Source organism: Humulus lupulus, chromosome 4 (assembly GCF_963169125.1).
Source record: "Humulus lupulus chromosome 4, drHumLupu1.1, whole genome shotgun sequence".
Classification (NCBI taxonomy): domain Eukaryota; kingdom Viridiplantae; phylum Streptophyta; class Magnoliopsida; order Rosales; family Cannabaceae; genus Humulus; species Humulus lupulus.
Window position 1 is genome coordinate 32907611 of NC_084796.1, and position 24446 is coordinate 32932056.

General features: G+C 41.1%; 1 protein-coding gene across 1 annotated transcript; it reads left to right on the top strand.

The window, feature by feature from the left end:
• Position 1: 1 nt before the first annotated feature.
• LOC133832056 (uncharacterized) lies at positions 2-20307 on the top strand. Its single transcript, XM_062262446.1, has 3 exons — positions 2-508; positions 608-699; positions 20139-20307. Exons 1-3 carry the CDS (start codon positions 2-4, stop codon positions 20305-20307), a joined length of 768 nt encoding a protein of 255 aa, XP_062118430.1.
• The last annotated feature ends 4139 nt before the right edge of the window (positions 20308-24446 follow it).

Consider the following 24446-nt stretch of genomic DNA (forward strand, 5'->3'; position numbering starts at 1 on the left):
CATGAGCATCGTTTCTGACCGACATGAAAGCATTATAAAAGAAGCCATCACAGTGTACCCAGAAGTACCGCATGGGGCTTGTAGCTTCCATCTGCTCAAAAACATGAAAAACAAGTTCAAGAAGAACTCAAAAAAGTTCAAGGATACATTTTTTGCAGCAGCGAATGCATACACTGTGAAAAAGTTTGAGTACAAGATGAGAGAACTTGATAAGATTGACAAAAGGCTGCGACCTTACCTACAACAAATTGGGTATCACAAATGGGCAAGGATTCACTCTCCAAACAATAGATACTCAAACATGACATCAAACATCGCAGAATCTTTGAATTCTACAATCGTAGCAGTAAGAGAGCTACCAATTTGTACGATGCTAGAGTGTTTACGTGCTTTGGTACAACGGTGGAGTTGGACTAATAGGAACATAGCAAATGCAACCTCCACAAAGTTGACAGACAAGCATGAAGTGATCCTGAATGACAACTACATTTACTCATTGAAGTTAACGGTATTATTTTTTACTAAAAATGCACACTTCATTTTTATTTAATTTAACTTCACTACACATACCAAACTAACAATATTACTCTTGATTAAAAAAAAATAGGTGCACCCAACAAATCATATTTTCTATGAAGTTCATGATGATGGCAAGAAATCAATAGTTGATCTCAATTCAAGAACATGCACATGCAACAGGTTTAACACCATAATCCAATTTTTTATTTAAATATTTTATTGCGGTTTCCTTGGTTTGTAGAATGGTAATATGTTTATTTATGTGTTGTTTATGAGCTTTATAAAGTTGCTTAAAAGTACAATAGTTGCTCAAAAATGTTATTTTATATGTTGTTTTTGGGAATTTTAAGTTGCATGTTGCTGAATAGGTTGCTTAAGAATGTTAGGAGTGTGTCCTAAAAGCATGTAAAAGACATTTGTTTTTTCTGTGAATAAATAAATACAATGGTTTATTATTATTGTTATATTTAGATTGTTAAATTTTTGTTTGAATAATTTTGTAAATATCAGAAAATTTTCATATTCATTATTGAGGATGTGATCTTGTATTAGTACGAGAGAATTAAGATCACATGAATGAATAAAAATAGTCGACAACAACAAATTAAATTTATGGAATTCTTTAATTGGAGTTGTAAGTACGGTTTACTGAGTATCATAATGATACAAATAATCTAGATTCAGATTATTGATGTGGTAAGACATCTCGGTAAAGGTCATTTATATAATATAATTATATATGACATGGACCGATATGAATTAAAGTCTTTATCCAAAAACCATTTAACAATAAAGACTTGTAATTAATATCATAACTGATGATCATTTATAGATCAACCTAAATCTTGAGTGTTCATGAACTCCTATTCATGTTTATTAAATCTTTTGATTCATTCGTTAAGGTATCTTCAAAGAATGAGGCTAATGACTTTTGTTTTGGAGATTTAATATCATGGATGGCTGGGAACATGTATCAACAATACAGAATCTAATCTTTCCTAACGGATCGTATATTAGTTCCCTTAAGGGTTAATTCTGGAACTAAATGATTTTGAGCTCAAATCTATAATTAGATTATAGATTAATTATTCACTAGTGAATTAATGGTACTTAAGGAATAATAAGTAAATTAGAAAGGTAAAATGATAATTCTTCCATTCTAATTTATGAACTAATTAATTAGAGGGCTGAACTATTGAAAGATAGTTATATCAATGGACGACTTAAGAAAAGATTTCTGTAAAAGTATATCTATAACATAAAGAGTGCAATTATGAATTTATAGTGGAGAAATATCATAATTAATAAATTAACTATTATAATTAAAGAGTTTAATTATTTAGTTTCAATTTATTGGAGCTTAATGTTATAGGTCCATGGTCCCCGAAATGGCTCAAACAAACACTGACAAAGGTAAATACAAAAATGGGCAAAAATGACTTATTTGATAAGTAAAATATTTTTCTATGTATCAAACATAATTATTGTATAATTATGTGTAATTAATTAATTATTTGATTTAACAAAATATAATTCATTTTGAATTAATTTATTTTTGGGATTTTTGGTATTTAAATAATAATAAAAATTGGGAAAAATCACATGCCATCACAGGCATGTGGTACACGTGTAGCACAGTACACAGTCACTGTGCTACACACATAAGAGACTGAGAAAGTTTCTTGGTTCCAAAATTTTAGTTATTTAAATATTAAATAAATAATGAGATATTGTAATATGATTAAAATATTATTATTTAAACAAAAATCTGATAACTGATTAGTTATTTTCAAATTGTTTAAAATAACTAAGATTTTATTTTAATATATTGGATATATTAAATATAGGATTTCAGTTTTTCAGAACGTAACTTTTCAGGGATAGAAAAATATCTAGAAATCTCTATCAGAGAAAGAGAACAGTGAAATATACAAAAGTCATTGTTCTTCACAATACCTAGGTGTTTACCGAGATTTTCGGAAACTATATTAATAAAAGTTAAGGGAGATTAATGATAAGGGGTTTGGAAGATGTAAACAAGATTTTTACGTGGTTGGGGCGTTAATGAGCCTTAGTCCACGAGACAGTTGTATTAGAGCTTAGAAAGTCTATAACAATGGGGTTTTTTCTTCGTTTCAGCAGAGTAACTGTATATACGCCAAAAGAAGATCCCTTCCCCAGTGCTCTGTCACATGTATTTATAGGTTCACAGGAGCACTGGGCTTGGGTCGGGGTGACCCGGGCCCAATAAAGGTATAAATATTACTGGCTTCTCTATCGGAAGCTCAATACAAAGGATAAAAACATAAAAGACAAACATTAACCAGAGCCCACTGGGGTAGCCCAAAGCCTATCTATCACCAGAAAAACTGGGGCTTTTGGTCTGGGCATTTCGAGTTACGAGGCAGATTCAGGGGACAAGATCAGTCAGAGTAGTGGCAGCACAGGTTTGAACCAGTGGCGTACAATCCCGAGGTGGCCTTTTCCTTAGGTGAAACGTGGGGATAACTCTCACGCTTCATGGGGCGGAGTCAGGGTCACGGATGCTTTATCATGCCAACCCTGGGGACTCGACCCCGGTTTGTTTACCTCTGTCCCTTTTCGTTTACCGTAAGCCCGGATCATCCACCAGGAGCCCGGGTCGTTTACCAGGCTTCGGGACCATTTGCATACATCCCGACTGTAACCCCAAACAGTTGTACCTCTCTCGGATGAAGGTCCCGGAGGATTCTTCCCAGACACCTTCCAAGCCTGGGCTCACACTTGGGCTGTCGAAGTCAATCATACTCCCTGCCAAACGGGCCTGGGCTAGGCCCAACCTCAATTTCCCAGCTAGTGGGCCTGGATCGTGGTTCCGGGCCCAAGGCAGGAAATGGGGATAACATTTACCCCCCAAGCCTTCATCTGGGTCCGCGAGGTGGAGGCTTGCCTTGCTCCCAGATACTCACGTTTATCTCCCCGTTTCCTGCTTAGAATCATTGGTCTGTGGCAAAGGGGTGTGCACGTTGGGTGCATGCAGAGCCCGGACCATTTACCAAGGTCCGGGTTCATTTACCGAAGTCCCGTTTCGCGAAAGGGGCACACGTGTCGTCCAGTGACTGCTGCAACGATGGAACTTGACCCCGAAAGGTCACCAACCATATCAAGGGTAGCTAGGCCTAGGCTAGTGCGTCAGCACGGATTCTGAAGATTCCCATCCGCACGGGGGTTCTTCATTAATGTTTCTGCACTGAGGTGGACCGTAAAATGGAGCGACCTTTGAAGTGCCCCTCTCCTGGGATGTCGGATCGAAATGGATCGGATCCAGCACTTGAGTGGATTCATTAATGCCTTTGCATGATCCTAGACCGTCCGATGGGGGATCAATCCTATCTGCTGGATCATAGATCAAGATTTGGGTCTCTATAAATACCCCTCAGGTATCCATTTGAAACCTTTACACTCTCGAGCCATTCTAAGAATTTTGAGGACTTGTTTATGTCTGACCTTGTCGATGAGATCTTCCTCCGTCTGCTCACTCTGCATCGTCGCCTCTTTCCAACAGTTTCGACATCTGTGTCTTTGCCTGAGCACACGTCTTCAGCCTGCCCCGTCGACGAGCTGCTGAAGCGCCTTCGTCGGTTCAAGACCGAGATTCTGTCGTCCTTTTTGCCGAACAACCACCATTTTTCACGACCAGTCATTCACAGTAAGTTCTTCTACCCTCTGCCTTTATAGATATACGAACGTATGTTCTGTCATTTTTCTCATATGTTTAGGCTGCTAGAACCTTTTTATGCTTAGGATTAGTGCTAGGAAGACTGCCTGGTCTGGGTCGCTCCGGGTCTGGATGCTTCCCGGACAAGTGGTGGAATGTACTTAGTAGGCCACTTTTTGTCCCGATCTGGGTCTCGTGGTTCCCTGGTGAACCTGGACCTGATCCGGAGGGGACTCCAAGCAGTCCGTAGGAGGCCCCCCGTACCTTAATCGACTTTCTTGGGTTTCGGTATTGACTACTTGGTTTTTCTTTTCTTTGCTCCCAGATCATCAGCCATGACGTCGGGCGTCACCCTTCATTCGGAGGAGGAAGTCAACAAGGCCCCCGTCCTCCTTCCCGGGTCCCGGACCCCTAAAGGTAACAGATGGGAGATGGACACGGTACTAAACCTATTCCAGAACTACCGGATGATGTACGTCTTGGAGAAACGCCTGGGCATAGAGTCCACTTCCGGACTCTTCCACAACCGCCTGGCCAGGAAAGAGGAGCAGGTGCACACCTTCGTGAGCGGGTTCGAGGCCTGGAGTGCAGGCCACATCAGTGCAGGAGCTACACTCCCACTTCATGATTACTTCGTGCGGTTCCTAACATTCGTGGGGATCGCACCCTTCCAGCTTCTGCCCCAAGCCTACCGATTGCTTGCAGGATGGCGCGTCTTCTGCACTGCGAAGGAAATCGTGGAGCAGACCCCCGCGAAAATCTTGTACTTCTACAAGATGGAACAGCAGGTCAACGCCAAGGACAAGACCTTGGACAGCTTCTACCGGCTGAAGCTGCGGCGCCTGGAAGCATCCTCCGGACGTTCAACATTATTGGTTCATGACATCCGGGTTCCTCGTAGAGAAGAACCCCACGCTGATGCTGGACTTCTAGCGAGTGGGTAAGTACTTTCCCGATCCTTCTTTGCCTGTTCCTCTTTTTCTTTTCCTTTTTTATTTCTCACCGTATTACCTCGGGTGGCAGGACCTTTTGCCCAGAATCCTCTCACCCAGTTCATCTTTGACCGGAAGAAGCTCTACTCTGGGCTGAGCGCGGAGGACCTGGACATTGGGGGCTAAGTCAATACCGACAACCTCCGACTGGTCAGACTGCTCACGGCCCACCAGACAATTGACGCCCCGAGCCTTCGGGGAATACAGTGCGAGAAGAACCCCGCCATAAGGGAGCAAGTGGCCCTGGAGCACATCAAGGAAGTAGAGGCTGCAGCACTCGCGGACGTGGCCAAGAGGAAGAGAGACTTGGACCAGTCAGAGGTGGCCGCTTCTGAGGAGCTGGAAGCCCTCTTCGAGGAGGCACTGCCAAACACGGGGACCCCCGAGGATAGCGTATCGGGGCGAGGTAACTCACCTTTGATCTTAACTTATGCTCCCTAAGTCGGGGACTTAGCTAGGGATAGGCTAGCACTTCGAGGCCCCGCATTCGAGGCTGACTGGGAGACGAGACCTTCGTCTCCCGTTCCCGTAGGCTCAGAAATTCTCATGTTCTTGTCTGGGTTCCTCCAATACGGGAACATCCTGAATATGGACGACATGGGGGATCGAGTCTACTTCTTCGCCTTAGATGAGTTGAGTCATGTCTGGGGCTTAGATAAGGGTTCGTCCCGGGCCACTCTTAGTTTTGACCTTTATTTTCCTGTTAATCGTACTGACTCCTTTTCATTTGTGTTTGTTTCAGGAGACTCCGACATGTCTGATCCCGTGGATGAAATGAGGCAACTTCTTGAAGTCTGGGCTGCCAGGGCCTTTGAAAAATTGCCATGTTGACTACTGCACCCATTATTCGACCTCCTGATTAGAAAATACCTTTTGAAATAATGTGTGATGCTTCTGATTATGCTATAGGTGCTGTCTTAGGACAAAGACTTGAAAAAATACCTCATGTAATTTACTATGCTAGCAAAACTTTAAATGATGCTCAATTAAATTACTCCACAACCGAAAAAGAATTGCTTGCTATTGTTTTTGCATTGGAGAAATTTAGATCTTATTTGTTAGGATCTAAAATTATTGTCTATTCTGATCATGCTGCATTAAAATATCTCTTATCGAAAAAAGATGCTAAGTCTCGTTTGATCCGTTGGATCCTGCTTTTACAAGAATTCGACATAGAAATACGTGATAAAAAAGGATCTGAAAATGTTGTTGCTGATCATTTATCTAGACTAGTTGTTGAAACTATACATGATTCCACTCCTATCACTGAAACTTTTCCTGATGAACAATTAATGCATATTTCTTCATTACCTTGGTATGCTGATATTGTTAATTATTTGGTCACTAAAGAAATACCATCTCATTGGTCTAAGCATGATAAATCTAAATTTTATTCTGAGGTGAAAAACTTTATTTGGGATGATCCTTACTTGTTTAAATACTGCCCTGATCAAATAATTAGAAGATGCATTCCAAACTGTGATCAGTCTAAAATCATATCTTTTTGTCATGATCATGCATGTGGAGGACATTTTAGTGGTAAGAAAACAGCTGCTAAAGTTTTACAATGTGGTTTTTATTGGCCTACTATCTTTCATGATACATATGTTTATTGTAAAGCTTGTGAACGTTGCCAAAAGTTAGAGGCATTATAGAGGATGTTTTGATAAAAGTTGATAAATTTTATTTTCCTGTTGACTTCATTGTTCTTGATACTCAACCTGTGGAAAATATGCATGCTCAAATTCCTATCATTTTAGGTAGACCATTCTTAGCTACATCTAATGCAATCATAAATTGTCGTAATGGTGTTTTGAAATTATCTTTTGGAAATATGACTGTTGAATTGAATGTTTTTAATGTGGTTAAATCTGTTGAGTGTGAAGAAGTGCATGAAGTTAACATGATAGATAGTATTTGTGAAAATGATGGAAATGACTTATTTGATTTTTGTGAAAAATACTTTGGTATGAACTTGCATGTTGATGACTCTAATGATGATGTGAATTCTTTGGTAGAGCCTATACCCTTAAATGAAACCAAAGTTGAACCTTTTTCACCCTTAGGTCATGTTCAATCAATTTCTGAGTCTCCAAAGTTAGACCTTAAACCTTTGCCAGAAAATTTAAAATATGCTTTTCTAGGAGAGTCTGAAACCTTACCTGTTATCATAGCATCCGCTTTAGATAAAGAACAAGAAGGTAAATTGTTAGATGTCCTTAGAAAACATAAAGAAGCCATAGGTTGGACCATTGGAGACATTAAAGGAATTAGCCCATCCATATGTATGCATAGAATCCATCTAGAAGAGAATGCTAAAACCTCTCGGGAATGTCAAAGAAGATTAAATCCAAATATGAAAGAAGTAGTTAGAGAAGAGGTCATAAAATTGTTAGACGTAGGTATCATTTACCCTATTTCTGATAGTCAATGGGTTAGTCCAGTTCAAGTTGTGCCTAAGAAGTCTGGGATCACAGTTGTTGAAAATGAGAAAAATGAATTAATCCCTACTAGAGTACAAACAGGGTGGAGAGTGTGCATAGATTATAGAAAGTTGAATAATGTTACTAGAAAAGACCATTTTCCATTGCCTTTTATTGATCAAATGCTTGAACGATTAGCTGGCCATGCATATTATTGTTTTCTTGATGGGTATTCGGGGTATAACCAAATCCCCATCGCCCCAGAAGATCAAGAAAAGACTACTTTTACATGCCCTTTTGGAACTTTTGCATATCGTCGCATGCCCTTTGGATTATGTAATGCACCTGCGACTTTTCAAAGATGTATGATTTCGATTTTTTCTGACATGGTTGAAAGATTTCTTGAAGTATTTATGGATGATTTTTCTATGTTTGGTTCCTCTTTTGATGAATGTTTGCACCATCTTTCACTTGTTTTAATTCGTTGCAAAGAGAAAAACCTTGTGCTTAACTGGGAAAAATGTCATTTTATGGTTAAAAAAGGAATTGTTTTAGGTCATGTAATCTTATCTGATGGAATAGAAGTTGATAAAGCTAAAGTTGACCTTATTTCAAAACTCCCCCCACCTAAAACTGTGAAAGAAATTAGATCATTCTTAGGCCATGCCGGTTTTTATAGAAGATTTATAAAAGACTTTAGCAAAATTTCTCGGCCTTTATGCCATTTACTTGGAAAAGAAAATGCTTTTGTCTTTGATAGTAATTGCCATGTTGCCTTTGAAAATTTGCCATGTTGACTACTGCACCCATTATTCGACCTCCTGATTGGAAAATACCTTTTGAAATAATGTGTGATGCTTCTGATTATGCTATAGGTGCTGTCTTAGGACAAAGACTTGAAAAAATACCTCATGTAATTTACTATGCTAGCAAAACTTTAAATGATGCTCAATTAAATTACTCCACAACCGAAAAAGAATTGCTTGCTATTGTTTTTGCATTGGAGAAATTTAGATCTTATTTGTTAGGATCTAAAATTATTGTCTATTCTGATCATGCTGCATTAAAATATCTCTTATCGAAAAAAGATGCTAAGTCTCGTTTGATCCGTTGGATCCTGCTTTTACAAGAATTCGACTTAGAAATACGTGATAAAAAAGGATCTGAAAATGTTGTTGCTGATCATTTATCTAGACTAGTTGTTGAAACTATACATGATTCCACTCCTATCACTGAAACTTTTCCTGATGAACAATTAATGCATATTTCTTCATTACCTTGGTATGCTGATATTGTTAATTATTTGGTCACTAAAGAAATACCATCTCATTGGTCTAAGCATGATAAATCTAAATTTTATTCTGAGGTGAAAAACTTTATTTGGGATGATCCTTACTTGTTTAAATACTGCCCTGATCAAATAATTAGAAGATGCATTCCAAACTGTGATCAGTCTAAAATCATATCTTTTTGTCATGATCATGCATGTGGAGGACATTTTAGTGGTAAGAAAACAGCTGCTAAAGTTTTACAATGTGGTTTTTATTGGCCTACTATCTTTCATGATACATATGTTTATTGTAAAGCTTGTGAACGTTGCCAAAAGTTAGGAAGTTTAACTAAAAGAAACATGATGCCTTTAAATCCTATTCTTATTATTGACATATTTGATGTTTGGGGCATTGATTTTATGGGACCATTTCCTAACTCTTTTGGTAATCTTTATATTCTTGTTGGAGTCGATTATGTATCTAAATGGGTTGAAGCTATTGCATGCCACACTAATGACCACAAAGTTGTGCTTCGTTTTTTGAAAGAAAATATATTTTCCCGTTTTGGTTCACCACGTGCTATAATTAGTGATAACGGTACTCACTTTTGTAATAAGCCATTTGAACATTTGATGAAACAATATGGCATTACACATAAAGTCTCAACACCATATCACCCACAAACTAGTGGTCAAGTTGAAGTGTCTAATAGGGAAGTTAAGCACATTTTAGAAAAAACTGTGAATCCAACTAGGAAAGATTGGTCCTTAAGACTCATTGATGCATTATGGGCGTATCGTACCGCGTACAAAACGCCCATTGGCATGTCACCCTACAGACTTGTGTATGGGAAGGCGTGCCATTTACCTGTTGAGTTAGAACATAGAGCCTTCTGGGCAATTAAGCAGTTAAATTTTTCTTTAGACAAAGCAGGTGAGAAACGAAAGCTTCAACTCAATGAACTAGACGAAATTAGGAATGATGCATATGACTATTCAAAAAAGTATAAGGATCGCATGAAATTTTACCATGATAAAAATATTTTGAGAAAAGATTTTTATCCAGGTCAGAAAGTCCTTTTATACAACTCTCGTTTGCATTTATTCCCGGGAAAGTTACGCTCTAGGTGGTCTGGTCCTTACATTGTTCGTAATGTTTTTTCACATGGAGCTATTGAAATTGAAAATCCTAAAAATGGTGATATATTTAAAGTTAATGGACAAAAATTAAAACCATTTTTGGAATTAAAAACTGATGAAGTGGATGAGATACTCCTTGAGGACCCTGTTTACCATGCTCTTTGATTCCTGTGTGATCTTGATAACTTGTGTTTTATTTGTATTGTTGTTTTATGTGCGATTTAATTTTTGTTAGTTGTATCCTGTTCTATCTTGTTCTATCTTCGCAATGCACAATATCGAGGTACGACCATTCTAAACTTTACACTCTTGTCAATTTTAATTTATATTTATATTTTGACACATTGAGGACAATGCTTAAATTAAGTTTGGGGGTATCGAGTTTTATTGTGTTTGTTTTGTGTTTTATTTATGTTTGCTTTGCATTGTTTTTAATGTTTTGTGTTTTATTTTATGTATGCTTGTTTGAAAAGAAAAAAAATGTTTGTTTGAATTTTTTTTATTTATTTATATGTTGTGGTTTTGTTAATTTTTTTTTATTTGTTCATTTTCATAAAAATTCAAAAAAAAAAAAAATTAAAAAAATTATTTACAAAAAAAAAAAAAAAAATTTGGTGATATTTTTCATTTTCAATGATAAAAATTCTGATTGAGTTTGAAATTAATTCTCTTAAAAATATGAATAATTTTTAAGCTTTGTTTTTAATTATAGGGTCAATTTTGCTTGTAACAAAAATTACATTTTTCATAAAAACTCTTATTTCCTATAAGTTTAAGTGAAAAATAATTTTAATAAAAACATATTTTCTAAAAGCAAAATTGACAATTTAATTAATTATATAAGCTTAACTTTTATTCATAATAATTTCTGAGAGTTATTTTCATTGTGCAATTTTTGAGAAAATCATTTTTATATCACCAATAAAAAAATATATATATATATGTGTATTTTAATTTTTCTTTTGCTTGAGGACTAGCAAAACTTTAAGTTTGGGGGTGTGATAACTCTACAAAATAGAGTTATTTTACCATGTTTTACATGCTAATTGTTGCTTAGTTCATGAGTTTTTAATTAACTTATTAAGTTTTTATGTAATTTTTAATTTATTAGTCTTATTGTAGTTTTCTAGATTTTTATATGTTTTTATAGATATGTTATTATAATATGTTGTAGTTTAATTATTTAAAATTAGTATTGTTAGTTTGAATGCTAAAAATATGATTTTATTGAAATTAAATGTTATGTAAATTAAATTTTAATTAATGTTTTCATGGGAGTTATATGATATATTTTATTAATGAAAATATTTAATTTTAATTTAGTTTATAATTTATTGTGTAGGAAAATTATTACCCTTGAAAAGCAAGAAAATCAAAGGAAAGATGGTAATTTTGAAAGAAAGTAACAAGAAAAATGGTGTTTCTCCAAAAGCCCAACCACGTGAGGCCCACTCTAGGCCCAACCCGTGGCCCCCCCTCCAACACCCAACCACCACATTGCTGCCATTTCCCTTATTGAGCCCAACAAAAATGCAATTTGTCCCTTTGTCCCCTATGACAAAAATGCCAACTTTTTACCCTTTTTCCTACACATTTTCACCACAACATCATCATTACACCCTATAATTTACCTCTACATACCATATTTATTTTATTTAATTAATCTAATCAATTTAATTAATTTAAATTGATTATTTTAATAAACTCACTTTGGCTATAAATATGGACTTTCAAGACCATTGTTGGGGTGCTTAATTTTTTGGTTACCATCTTTTTCTCTCATTTTCTCTCTACCATTCTCTCTTCCATTTGGGTTTTTCAAGAGCATTTTGCAAGTATGTATGTCATTTATTTTGTAATTTCTATTCTAGTTATGTGCTTCTAATCTTTTTCATAAGATTATTAAGATCATGATGAAGCAACTTGTAACTAGGTAATATTTATGTTGTATGTTGATTTCCCTTGTAATGCAACAAAGTCTATGGATTTTTCTTCTTCATATATTTCTTTCATCTTAAATATCTTGTATTTTAGATTGTTAGAACATTTTTACACTTTGTTCTTCATTAGTGCATAAACATAATATTCTTTGTGTAAGATGTGTCATTAAATTGTACACATCCATGCTTAGAACAAAAATATTATGTTTTGCCTTATAAATAATGTTCATTGATTTATTTGTTATTTCATTAGATTGATTTACACTAAATGCTTTGAAATTATAATTTTGAAAAGTGAAGAAAAATCCTATCTTTTTATAAGAAAATTGTGCTTAAAATTATAAATATTTTTGGAAAATGATAGTTTAAATTATTTTAACTATCACTAAAACTTGGGAATCAATATACTAATAAATATTATTAAACTTACATTTTGTGGATTCTAGTATCTTAATAATCTTTTCTTTTAATACTTATTTTCAACTCATTATTGGTTTATTTTCATTATCTTAAAAAGCTTTATTTTTCAATATTTCATTTTATGTTCATACTATTAAAACTCATCAATCTTTGGAACTAGGTTAGAATTTATTACTTTTGATTTAAAATAGTTTCATTTTCGATTTTAGACAACTCCTTTGGGTTCGACATCCGTGCTTACGATCACTATTCTATATGGACGATTCGTGCGCTTGCGATATATAAATTTTTAAACATACCCGTTTAGGGTCCATCAATGGCATGGACAACCCCCTGCGGTAGAGTTTTCCGTCCATCATGACATATCTGTGGACCTGGTATTGAAGCTTCCTGGCTGCGGCCCTGTCTGCCGGCACCTCACCGGTTGTCAGATAGTGGATAAGGGGTCCCATCCAAGACGCGGAGTGGTCAATGGAGTTGATCGCGGAGACTCGAATGCTTGGGATGGGGAGATGGTTAATGGGGACCAATCTGGACAGCTCTGCTTCGGCATCGGTGGCCAATTTTGCTAGTGTGTCCGCGAAAACATTCTGCTCCTTGGGGATTTGGCGGATGGAGTGCTTCTTGAATGCCTGTAGCATCTCTCTTGTCTGAGTCACATAAGCCGCCATTCTTTCCCCTTTGGTTTGATATTCTCCCGAGACTTGTCTGACAACTAGCTGGGAATCGCTGTAGATCTCCAGGTTCGCGGCCCCTACCTCCCGGGCCAGACGCAACCGACCAGCATGGCCTCGTGCTCGGCCTCGTTGTTCGATGCCTTGAACTGGAAACACAGGGCGTTTTGCAACTGGTGTCCTTGCGGCGACACTAGGATGATCCCGGCCCCGGCCCCATTCTCATTCGAGGCCCCGTCTACGTACACCTTCCATACGAGCGTCGTGGGCGCCGCGGGATTATCCCCCTGGGTGATCCCGGAGCACTCCACGATGAAGTCGGCCAGGGGTTGCCCCTTGATGGAGACCCTAGGAATGTAAGATATATCAAACTGACTAAATTCCATGGCCCACTTTAAGAGTCTTCCCGACGACTCGAGCTTCTGCAACACTTGCCGCAAGGGGTGGTTGGTTAGAACTTTTATGGTGTGGGCCTAGAAGTAAGGTCGGAGCTTCTTGGATTCCATCAGCAGACAAAATGTCAATTTTTCAATAAGCGGATACCGTGACTCAGCTCTCAACAACCTTTTACTCACGTAGTAGACCGGGAGCTGGGCTTTTTCCTCCTCCCGCACCAGTGCGGCGCTGATCACGTGCTTGGTCACTGCCAGATAGAGATATAGGGGCTCCCCGTCCACCAGTTTCACCAAGATCGGTGCTCTGGCCAGGTGCTCTTTCAACTTTTGAAAAGCCTCTTCACATTCGACAGACCATTCGAAGCGTTGGCTTCCCCGAAGAACATTGAAGAACGGGATGCACTTGTCCGTGGCCTTAGAGACGAAACGGCTTAGGGCGGCTATCCGCCCGGTCAGACTTTTCACGTCTTTATGCTTTCGGGGAGAGGGCATATCAATTAGTGCCTTGATCTTTTCCAGATTGGCCTCTATTCCCCGGAAGCCCACTATGATCCCCAAAAACTTTCCGGAGGCCACGCCGAAAGTGCACTTCTTGGGATTCAGCTTCATCCCATACTTCCGAATGACCGCGAAGGCCTCGGCCAGGTCGTCCGAATGTTTCCTGGATGTCTTGGACTTGACCAGCATATCGTCGATGTAGACTTCCATATTTCGCCCTAGCTGGGCCCGGAACATTCGGTTGACGAGCCTCTGGTAGGTGGCACCGGCATTCTTGAGCCCGAAGGGCATGACAATGTAGCAGTATATTCCCTTGTTGATTTGGAAACTGGTGTGTTCCTGGTCTGCCACATGCATGGAAATCTGATTGTAGCCGGAGTAGGCATCCATGAAGCTTAAGATCTCATACCCGGATGTCGCATCCACCATCTGGTCGATCCAGGGAAGCGGGAAGCAATCCTTCGGACAAGCACTGTTGAGATCCATGAAATCGATGCATGTCCTCCATGTCCCATTCGGCTTCGGCACCAGCACTGGGTTGGCGAGCCACACGGGGTACATAGCCTCACGGATGAAGTTGATCGATGACAGCTTCTCTACTTCCAACTTGAGGGCCTCGGCCCTCTTTGTTCCCAAGGGCCTTCATTTTTGTCTGACCGGGGTCACGTTCGGGTCGATGTTCAACGTGTGGCAGATGATGTTACAGTTGATCCCCGTCATATCTGGATAAGACCAGGCCAGGACATCCTGGTTCTCCTTTACTTGGGCGATTATGGCGGCTCGGACCTCTGCCGGCAGATTTTTTCCGACTTAGATTATCCTAGTCGGATTGGTGTCACTAATGCACACCTCCTCAATATCGTCCATGGGTTCCAAGACGCAGTCGTCTCCTATCCTCGGGTCCAGCTCATCTTCCTCCCGGACCACCCTTCCTGCGGGGGGAGGGAGAACTGGGCCGATGACTTCCTTGAAGGGTTCCTCCCGGACCATGTAGATTGGTCGGGCGGACACGTGGTAGCACTTCCGGGCGCTCTTTTGATCCCCCCAGACTGTCCCCACCCCTCCGTTGTCGCAAGGGAACTTCATGCAAAGATGACGGATGGAGGTGATCGCCCCGAACTCAACTAGGTGGGCCGCCCGAAAATGACATTGTAAGTAGTGGGGCAATCCACCACCACGAAAGTGCAGAACTTGAACGAGTGCTGGAACTTGCTCCCTAATGTTACGGGAAATTGTATCTTTCCCATGGGGAGCAACGCGTCTCCGTTGAAGCTGTAGATCTGGATTGGACACGATGCCAAATCTACTTCGGTCAAGCCAATCGCGGCGAAGGCGGGCTTGAACAAGATGTTGACGGAGCTTTCGTCGTCCACCAGCACCCGGGACACCAGATTGTTTGCGATCTGGGCGTCTATGACCAGCAGGTCATGGTGTAGGAAATGGACGTTACGGGCGTCGTCCTCCGTGAAAGTGATAGGGAGATTCATCAGTTTCGGGTGCTGAGCTGGGGCCTAGACCAGAGCGCACACCTCCTGATCGTGGTCGAGCTCGCCTAGGTAGCGTTTCTGATCATTCTTGGAAGGTCCTCCCAGGTGAGGCCCGCCCGAAATCGTGGGCACATGCCTGTCCACGCGAGGGGGGGGCCGTCCCGGATGGATAAGGCACTCCAAGGCCAGGCGATGGCGCAACGAGGACCCCCTGAGGGGTTTACGCCGCCGGGCCCTGTGCATATCCTCCCTGAGGCGGTTACGCTCTGGGGGCACCTAGGACCGCAGGTTGTCCAGGACCTGCCGACAGGCCCAGGACTCCCATTGGCATCCTGACCCACTGGTGGAGATGCCCCAGCTTGATCAGATTCTCGATCTCATCCTTGAGCTGTCGGCACTCTTCAGTCGTGTGGCCCGCGTCGTTGTGGTAAGCGCACCGCTTGTTGGTATCTCTCGAATTCCTCCCTCCTTTGAACATGGGGGCAGGCTTCCGGTAGTGAACCGCCCTTTCTGTGGCCAGGAAGATGTTCTCCCTGATGTCCACTAGGTTGGTGTATTCTGAATATTGGGGCTCGTAGCCCCTTTTGCCTTTCTTAGTCAGTTCAGACAGATTTTGGCCTTTGTCGGATCTCTTCCCCCGGGAGGGGTTTACACTTGCCTCCATTCCCTTCGCCTGGGACTGCTGGGCCCCAACGGGGGCAGCGCTGTGACCCGCTGGCGCGACTCCATATCCAGAAAAGGGGGCGGACTGGACAGGGGCATGTCCTGAAGAAGCAGGACCGTACACCGTAGGGGTGTAGGTAACCCCGGGCGTAACTGCTGAACCTGGGGCAATCGGGGGACTGACGTAGGGCTGCACCGGGAATTGCACCCCATACCTCGGGAACGCGTGGGCACTGGGCTGAGGCACCGGAGGCCATCTGAACGCCTGGATCTGAGCTTCCTCCCAATTGATAAAACCCTGGGCCCTCCTTATGAATTCTTCTAAGGTAGCTGCCTTGCTGCGCTGCATGTCATCCCAGAGGGGGGACCCGACCCGAATCCCTGATTGCAATGCCACCAGGCGCTGCCCATCGTCCAGCTTGGTTTTGGAGGCCTCCTCGGTAAAACGTTGGATGTAGGCCCTCAGTGTCTCCGCGGGGAGCTGTTTAAGGTTGGCGAGGGCACTGATTTGCATGTCCATCGTCATGGCGGCCACGAACTGTTTACAAAACGCCGACTGTAGCCCTGACCAGGATTGGATGGATCCGGGCTTGAGTCTCTTCCACCATTCCTCGGCGGGACCGCCTAGAGTGATCGAAAAACAGAGGCACTTGCCATCATCACTAACATGGGCAACGATCATAAGTCTATTGTACCAGGACAGATGATCCCTGGGGTCGGTATTCCCGGTATAGGCAGTGAGGCTCGACATCTTGAACCCCTTAGGGAGCAAAGCGTCCAGGATGTGCTAGCACATGGCTCTTTGTCCTCTTCATCGGAGTTGGTGTCCACTCCCTCCTGCTTGCGGACCAAGCGGTCCGTGACCTTTTTCAAAGCGGCCAGTTGCTCCATGAGCTGCCTGTCCATGCCATCCTCCAGGGGGATTCTCTCGTTCCTCATGTCGTTCCAAAGATCGTCACCTCGGGGGAGGATCTTTTCCTTACGGGCCCGCTCTTTTCGAGCGTTCAGTCCATCGCGCAGGTCTACCAGGGACGTGTCATCCCCGGAGCTAAGGGCGTGATGCTCCCTGCTATGCGGGCATTCCCGGCAATTTTTGTTCACCGAAGCACTGGGGTGCAAAGGCCTTTCCCGTCTGGCTTGCCCTGGGGCATGCTAGGGCCGAGCATCCCGCGACCGCATCCCTTGCGGATTGGTCGGGTTTCCCTGTCCTGGGATGGGGCGCACCTTCTCTTTCCTAGGGAGCAGCCCTGGATGGGTCCCGGCTTTCGGGACCGGGGTATTTTTCTCTCGGGTCTTTCCCCCGACCTTCTTTTTCTCCCGGTCCAGGTTTCCTGGGCCAGGCTCAGGAAATTGCTTCGGGGGAAGGGCTGGCCGGCCTCACATCTTCGGGGGCTCCGGTTCTGGCCTGCGAAGCGGGCTATTGCACTCCTGGAGGCGGGCCAGCTAGGAGATTGGTCGCCGGACCCTGCGCGGCTATGAATGCCTACTGGGCTTGGAGGGACTCCTGCATCTGCCTAGATGCCTCTGCCTGCTCAGCAATCCTGGCCTCTTGGTCCAGGACTTGCTTCCTCAGTCTAGTCACCTACAGATCCTCCTGGCTGGGGTCCACTCCTGGGATCTCGGGATATGCAGCTTCGTCGTGGTATTCCCCCTCATTCCCTCTTCTTCATAATAGTCCTCCTCGTACTCTGTTCCACCTTCGTAGTCTTGTGACTCGTCAGGGTGGGATGTCTGATGAGGAGCGACCTCAGGTGGACTTTGAGGAAGAGGTTGGGGGGGGGGGGGGGGGGGGGGGGGGGGCGCAGCGGCTCTCCATTGCCCTGCTCTGGGTTAGTAGGGTTGAAAGTGGTGTGTCTTGTATTCACCATTGTTGTAGAGGTTTGATGTCAACACTAGCTTTCTCAGGCTCTCAATGAAAGCACCAAAATGTTTACCGAGATTTTCGGAAACTATATTAATAAAAGTTAAGAGAGATTAATGATAAGGGGTTTGGAAGATGTGAACAAGATTTTTACGTGGTTGGGGCATTAATGAGCCTTAGTCCACGAGACAGTTGTATTAGAGCTTAGAAAGTCTATAACAATGGGGTTTTTTCTTCGTTTCAGCAGAGTAACTGTATATACGCCAAAAGAAGATCCCTTCCCCAGTGCTCTGTCACATGTATTTATAGGTTCACAAGAGCACTGGGCTTGGGCCAGGCTGACCCGGGCCCAATAAAGGTATAAATATTACTGGCTTCTCTATCAGAAGCCCAATACAAAGGATTAAAACAAAGAAGACAAACATTAACCAGAGCCCACTGGGGCAGCCCAAAGCCTATCTATCACCCGAGAAATTGGGGCTTTTGGTCTGGGCATTTTGAGTTACGAGGCAGATTCAGGGGACAAGATCAGTCAAAGTAGTGGCGGCACATGTCTGAACCAGCGGCGTACAATCCCTAGGTGGCCTTTTCTGTAGGTGAAACGTGGGGACAACTCCCACGCTTCATGGGGCGGAGTCAGGGTCATGGATGCTTTATCCTGCCAACCCTGGGGGCTCGACCCCGGTTTGTTTACCTCTGTCCCTCTTCGTTTACCATAAGCCCGGATCATCCACCAGGAGCCCGGATCGTTTACCAGGCTTCGGGACCGTTTGCATACATCCCGATTGTAACCCCAGACAGTTGTACCTCTCCTGGATGAAGGTCCCGGATCATTCTTCCCAGACACCTTCCGGGCCTGGGCTCACTCTTGGGCTGTCGAAGTCAATCATACTCCCTGCCAAACGGGCCTGGGCTGGGCCCAACCTTAATTGCCCGGCTAGTGGGCTTGGATCACGGTTCCGGGCCCAAGGCACGAAATAGGGATATTGTAATATGTAATATGAGATATTGTAATATGATTAAAATATTATTATTAAAACAAAAATCTGATAACTGTTAGTTATTTTCAAATTGTTTAAAATAACTAAGATTTTATTTTAATATATGGGATATATTAAATATAGGATATCATTTTTTCAGAACGTAACTTTTCAGGGATAGAAAAATATCTAGAAATCTCTATCAGAGAAAGAGAACAGTGAAATATACAAAAATCATTGTTCTTCACAATACCTAGGTCCAAAACTTTATCAGATCTCATGTGTTGAGAACATCTGATAAATAGATTTTGCCTATTAGTTATATAGCGAGCCCACATTTGTTCTTTGTATGCTGAGAACATTTTGAAAGATCTTGGTGTGAGATCTCAAGGATTTAGCCATACAAAAAGATAGCAACAAGGAAGGACCTGAGGTCATTTTTATATTTATGTCTTTGATTCAATATATATATGCATGTGAAGAAGTAGATCTAGAAATCTTGTGGGATTAAATTAACAATTTGATTGTTGTTCCGTTGCGTATAATCTCTGATTTGATCAATAAAAACCAACAAAGAATTGATTGAAGTAGTTGTAATGTTTGTTGTATATGTTGCTTGTAATGACTGGTAGTTCCTGGTTCCGATTGCTTAAGAGTTTCTTAAGTTAGTGGAACAATTGTTGTATATGTTGCTTAAAATGATTGGTACTTGTTAAATAGGTTGCTTAAGTAGATGTAAAGGTTGTTGTATATGTTGCTTATAATGACTGGTAGTTGCTCAGACAATTGCTTAAGTTGTTGTATATGTTGCTTATAATGAATGGTAGTTGCTCAGACAGTTGCTTAAGAATTGCTTAAGTAGTTGTAACAGTTGATGTATATGCTGCATATAGTGTTTGGTACTTGCTGAACAGGTTTCTTAAAACGATTTTGTATATGTCGGTTATAAATATTTGATTTATTTGTTGCTTAGGTTGCTTATGAGTTGGTTTAAATTTGGTTATAATAATGATTGTGAGCTGCTAAATAAGTGGATTAAGGTTTAATATGATGTTTAAATATTAGGGTTTAACATCATTTTAGGTTGCTTTACAAGTTGCTTGAAGGGTTAGACTTTTTATATGGTTAAATAATGAAATTACTTTAGTTGTTTTTATAAGATTGGTTATTTTTCAACAGGTTTCAAATGGATCAACTTCCTTGTGCCCATGCAATTGCTATTTTTAAAGAAACTAATCAAGATACTTATCAATATTGTTCTCCATATTACACCAAGGAAGCCATTGTTGCAACTTACAAAGAAAGTATATATTCACTTGGAAAATACCTGAACATATCAAAGCTGTGAAAGTACACCCTCCAGAAGGAAAAATAAGAGTTGGTAGACCAAAGAAAAGAAGATGTAAAGCTACATGGGAGAAAAACAAAAAACCAAAAAAACAAAACAAATGCGGGAATTGCAGTTAAAGTGGACATAACAGAAAGACTTGCAGAAACCCTCGAAAAAAAGATTAAATATTGACTTACAAAAACACACATTATTGTTTCATTTTATTTTCAAATCAATATGCAAAGATCAATTGTTTGATCTCTACAATGATTTTGATTCATTTCCTTTATGTTTTACTTTAAAATTACTAATAATATCTTGAGTTCTTTAATATATAAAGGTTATTAACTCTATAAGTTTATTGTTAATTAATATAAATGTTACATCTTAATAAAATAAAATTTCATTTATTAAGCAACAAATAATCCTTCTAGAATTACGTTTGTCATTGTTTAGATTTTAAAGAATTGTGTTTTAAATTTTAATACTTCAAGATTACATTTAACAATATCATGATTTAAATTTCAATTTTGTTTCTTATTATTGAAAATGTACACTTCATACAACAAATTAAAAATACAATATATATATATATAAAAAGATTTCAAAATGGGGAAGAAATGATATTTTGAAATCAGAAATATGGGGTAATGTTGTACTGGGACTCTAATTCCACCGCTGCGGCGCACAGGAACTATGCAAATAAGAGTCCCGACGCTCAGGCGGTAAGAAAAATAATTGCAATTTGATGTCATTGCGCACCGCGGCTCGAAAATATATGGGCCGCAGCGCATAGTAAACACATTTATCAATAATATATGTATTTTTTTTTTGCCAATCACAATTTGTGGTCTAAATTTTTAACCAATAAAGAAATTTTGTTTAAATTTTAAGCCTAGTTGTTTAAATCTAAAGGATAGGGGTTTAAATTTTAAACGTAATGGTTAAAGATATTATGTTTATGATATAAGCCTAAAGGATTAAAACTCAAACCTTGTGAATTAAATTTTGATGCCATTTTAGTTTAGTGGTTCATAGTTTAAGCCATTAAAGGCTTGGGATTTAAATTTTTAGGCAAGTGGTTTAAATTTAAATCTTAGGGGTTTAAATTTAAAGCTTATTGGTTTAGATTTAAAACATTGCGGTTTAAAGAGACTTGGATTATAAATAGAGCTTAATGGATTGTAGAGGTGATTTCCTACAATTGATTAGATGGGCACCAGCAACCTGTCAAGAACAAAGAGAAGAGAGACGAGAGTTCAATTGGGAGCACCGGTGGGGTGTCAGCCAAAGGGACTCCGACGCTCAAGTCAGTCGGGTTGTAATGAGAGCAAATAGAAAGCAATAAAATTAAGATATAAATAATCGAAATAATGATGAATGGAGGAGTCGTAGAATGGTCAGAGTGACGGTGGCGATGACGGAGGGGTCAAGCGACTAGGTCAGGTCCAATCAGACTGACTGATTAGTCTTACGTGACTGGATTGCTTAGAAATAGAGTAGCCTTCGTTTCAATTAGAGAGTAAAGAAAGTTCAGTGATTATCTCATGCCTTTTCTCAACCTCTGATGGTCTTATTTATTGTCCTCCTTCTCGTTCCGTCCTCCTCCATCTTTCTGATTCGTTTGACTCGCTCCAAGTGGTTTCGTTCCGAGATTCTTGGTGAACGTGATGGGAGCCTTGACTATTTCAAGGTCCCTGGCTGACTGAGTGTATCCGAATTCGGGTCCGGGTATGGTTTTGGGTATTTGGATGGTACTTTGTATATGCGAGCCTATTTTACATGGGCTTTGGGCCTTATTAGCTAGTTAGATAGCTTATTGGGCTGACTGACTGCTTGTTGGACTATTATTTATCTAGTATACAGATTTTGTCCACTACAGTTTGTCCCTCACTCTTTGGTATAGAATTCATTCTTTTATCAAAGAGTAAAAAAGAAATTAATTCCATCAGAATTTATCCATTTTCCCAATAGTTAGAGAAAATTGTTAGAATATGCATTAACTCAATTTACCCCTTTCAGAAATTATTCACGAGGGTCTCGCTGGCTACTTACTTGCGGCCGAGTGATGCGCACCTACGTATCCAGCCGAGTGATGAGCACCTATGCATCCGGCTGTCCGAGTGGCCTGCGGATGCGCGCGGGCCTGGTTGGCCGACCGGCTGCTTGGGCCGACTGGCTGCTTTCTTGCGGCCGAGTGATGCGCACCTACGCATCCGGTCATTCCGAGTGGCCTGCGGATGCGCGCGGGCCTGGTTGGCTACCGGCTGTCTGGGCCGACTGGATGCTTGGGCCGAACGGCCTTCTGGCCGAGTGGTCCACGGGGTGGCCCTGAGGCATGGCCGGCTGCTTGACCAACTGAATGGGCTGCACGAGCCGAGTGCTTCGTTGGGATGGCCGAGTGCTTCGACGGGTTGGCCGAGTGCTTCGCCGGGTTGGCCGAGTGCTCCTCCGGGATGTCCGAGTGCTTCGCCGGGTTGGCCGAGTGCTCCTCCGGGATGTCCGAGTGCTTTGCCGGGTTGGCCGAGTGCTCCTCCAGGATGGCCGAGTGGCCTACTCCATGTGAACCTTCATTTGTCTTTGAGACTTTGAGTGTTCCCCTAGAGGAAGTTAAAATCCCCTTTTTTTATAGGGCCACCTGATGGATGACACTTGGTACTCATCTGGTGGATTTGTGTGCCTATATAAGGGTAGTTTGTTTTTACCCTTGCATTCATTTGAGGAAGGCTTGGAGAGGAGGTGCAAGGTGTGGAGTAGAAGTGCTTTATTCCCCCAATCTAAGTATGAAGTTACTTAGTCAATTTATACTTAGATTTGTTATTGAACTGTTCGTAGTATATGTAAAAAAAATGGTTGTGATAGGGGGCTGCGCTCCGTGGAGCTGCCTACATACCCTTTGCAGGGATCAAGCCCAAATGTAGTTCTGACACTTCCTGCATTACAGTGTCAGTATGTTGCTCGAATGAAGATCTTGTGAGATTACTGATGAAAGAAAATGAAAGTAGACTAGGTTAAGTTAAGAGTGATACAGTCTCAAGTGGATAGCATTCCAGCTGTTGTTGATATCGCGTCCCTCCTTTGTTTGTAGCTTGTATGCTCCATGTCTGACTACCTTTGTGAGGAGGTAGGGACCTTCCCATGTCGGGGCGAGCTTACCTGCTCCAGCTTCCTTAGTGTTCTAGAAGACTCTTCGTAGAACCCAATCTCCTACTTTGAATGTCCGAGTGCGGATGTTCTTGTTGTAATGTCTGGCTATGCTCTGTTGATAGGTCGAGACTCTTAAGAGTGCTTTGTCCCTTCTTTCGTCGATGGTGTCGAGTTCATGGCACATGTTTTCCCAATTTTCTTCGTCTATAGTCAGCTCATATCTGGCTGTCGGAACTTCGCTCTCAGTAGGGATGACTGCCTCCATCACGTAAGCTAATGAGAATGGTGTCTCCCCTATCGCATTCCTGGTTGTGGTTCGATTGGACCATAGGACTCCTGGCAACTCATCAGCCCATCTTCCCTTAGCTTTTTCAAGGCGCTTCTTGATGTTGTTCATGATGGTCTTGTTGGATGACTCTGCCTGTCCATTGATGAATTGGAAGTCGATACTGTGCGATGTGATCATCCAGGTCAGACGTATGTGATCATCCGGGTCAGACGTAAAAATTTATAAATTATGGTTTAAATTTGATGCCATTTAGCCTTGTGATTCAAAATTTGATGCCATTTAGCCTCGTGGTTCAAATTTTGATGCCATTTGGTTTGTGGTTTAAATTTTTAGACAAGTGGTTTAAATTTAAAGCTTAGGGGTTTAAATTTAAAGCTTAGTGGTTTAAATTTAAAATATTGTGGGTTAAAAAGACTTGGATTATAAATAGAGATTAATGGATAAAAATTTGATACCATTTAGCCTTGTAGTTTAAAATTTGATTCCATTTAGCCTTGTGGTTCAAAATTTGATGCCATTTGGTTTGTGGTTTAAATTTTTAGACAAGTGGTTTAAATTTAAAGCTTAGGGGTTTAAATTTAAAACTTAGTGGTTTAAATTTAAAACATTATGGGTTCAAGAGACTTGGATTATAAATAGAGCTTAATGGATGAAAATTTGATACTATTTAGCGTTGTGGTTCAAAATTTAATTCCATTTAGCCTTGTGGTTCAAAATTTGA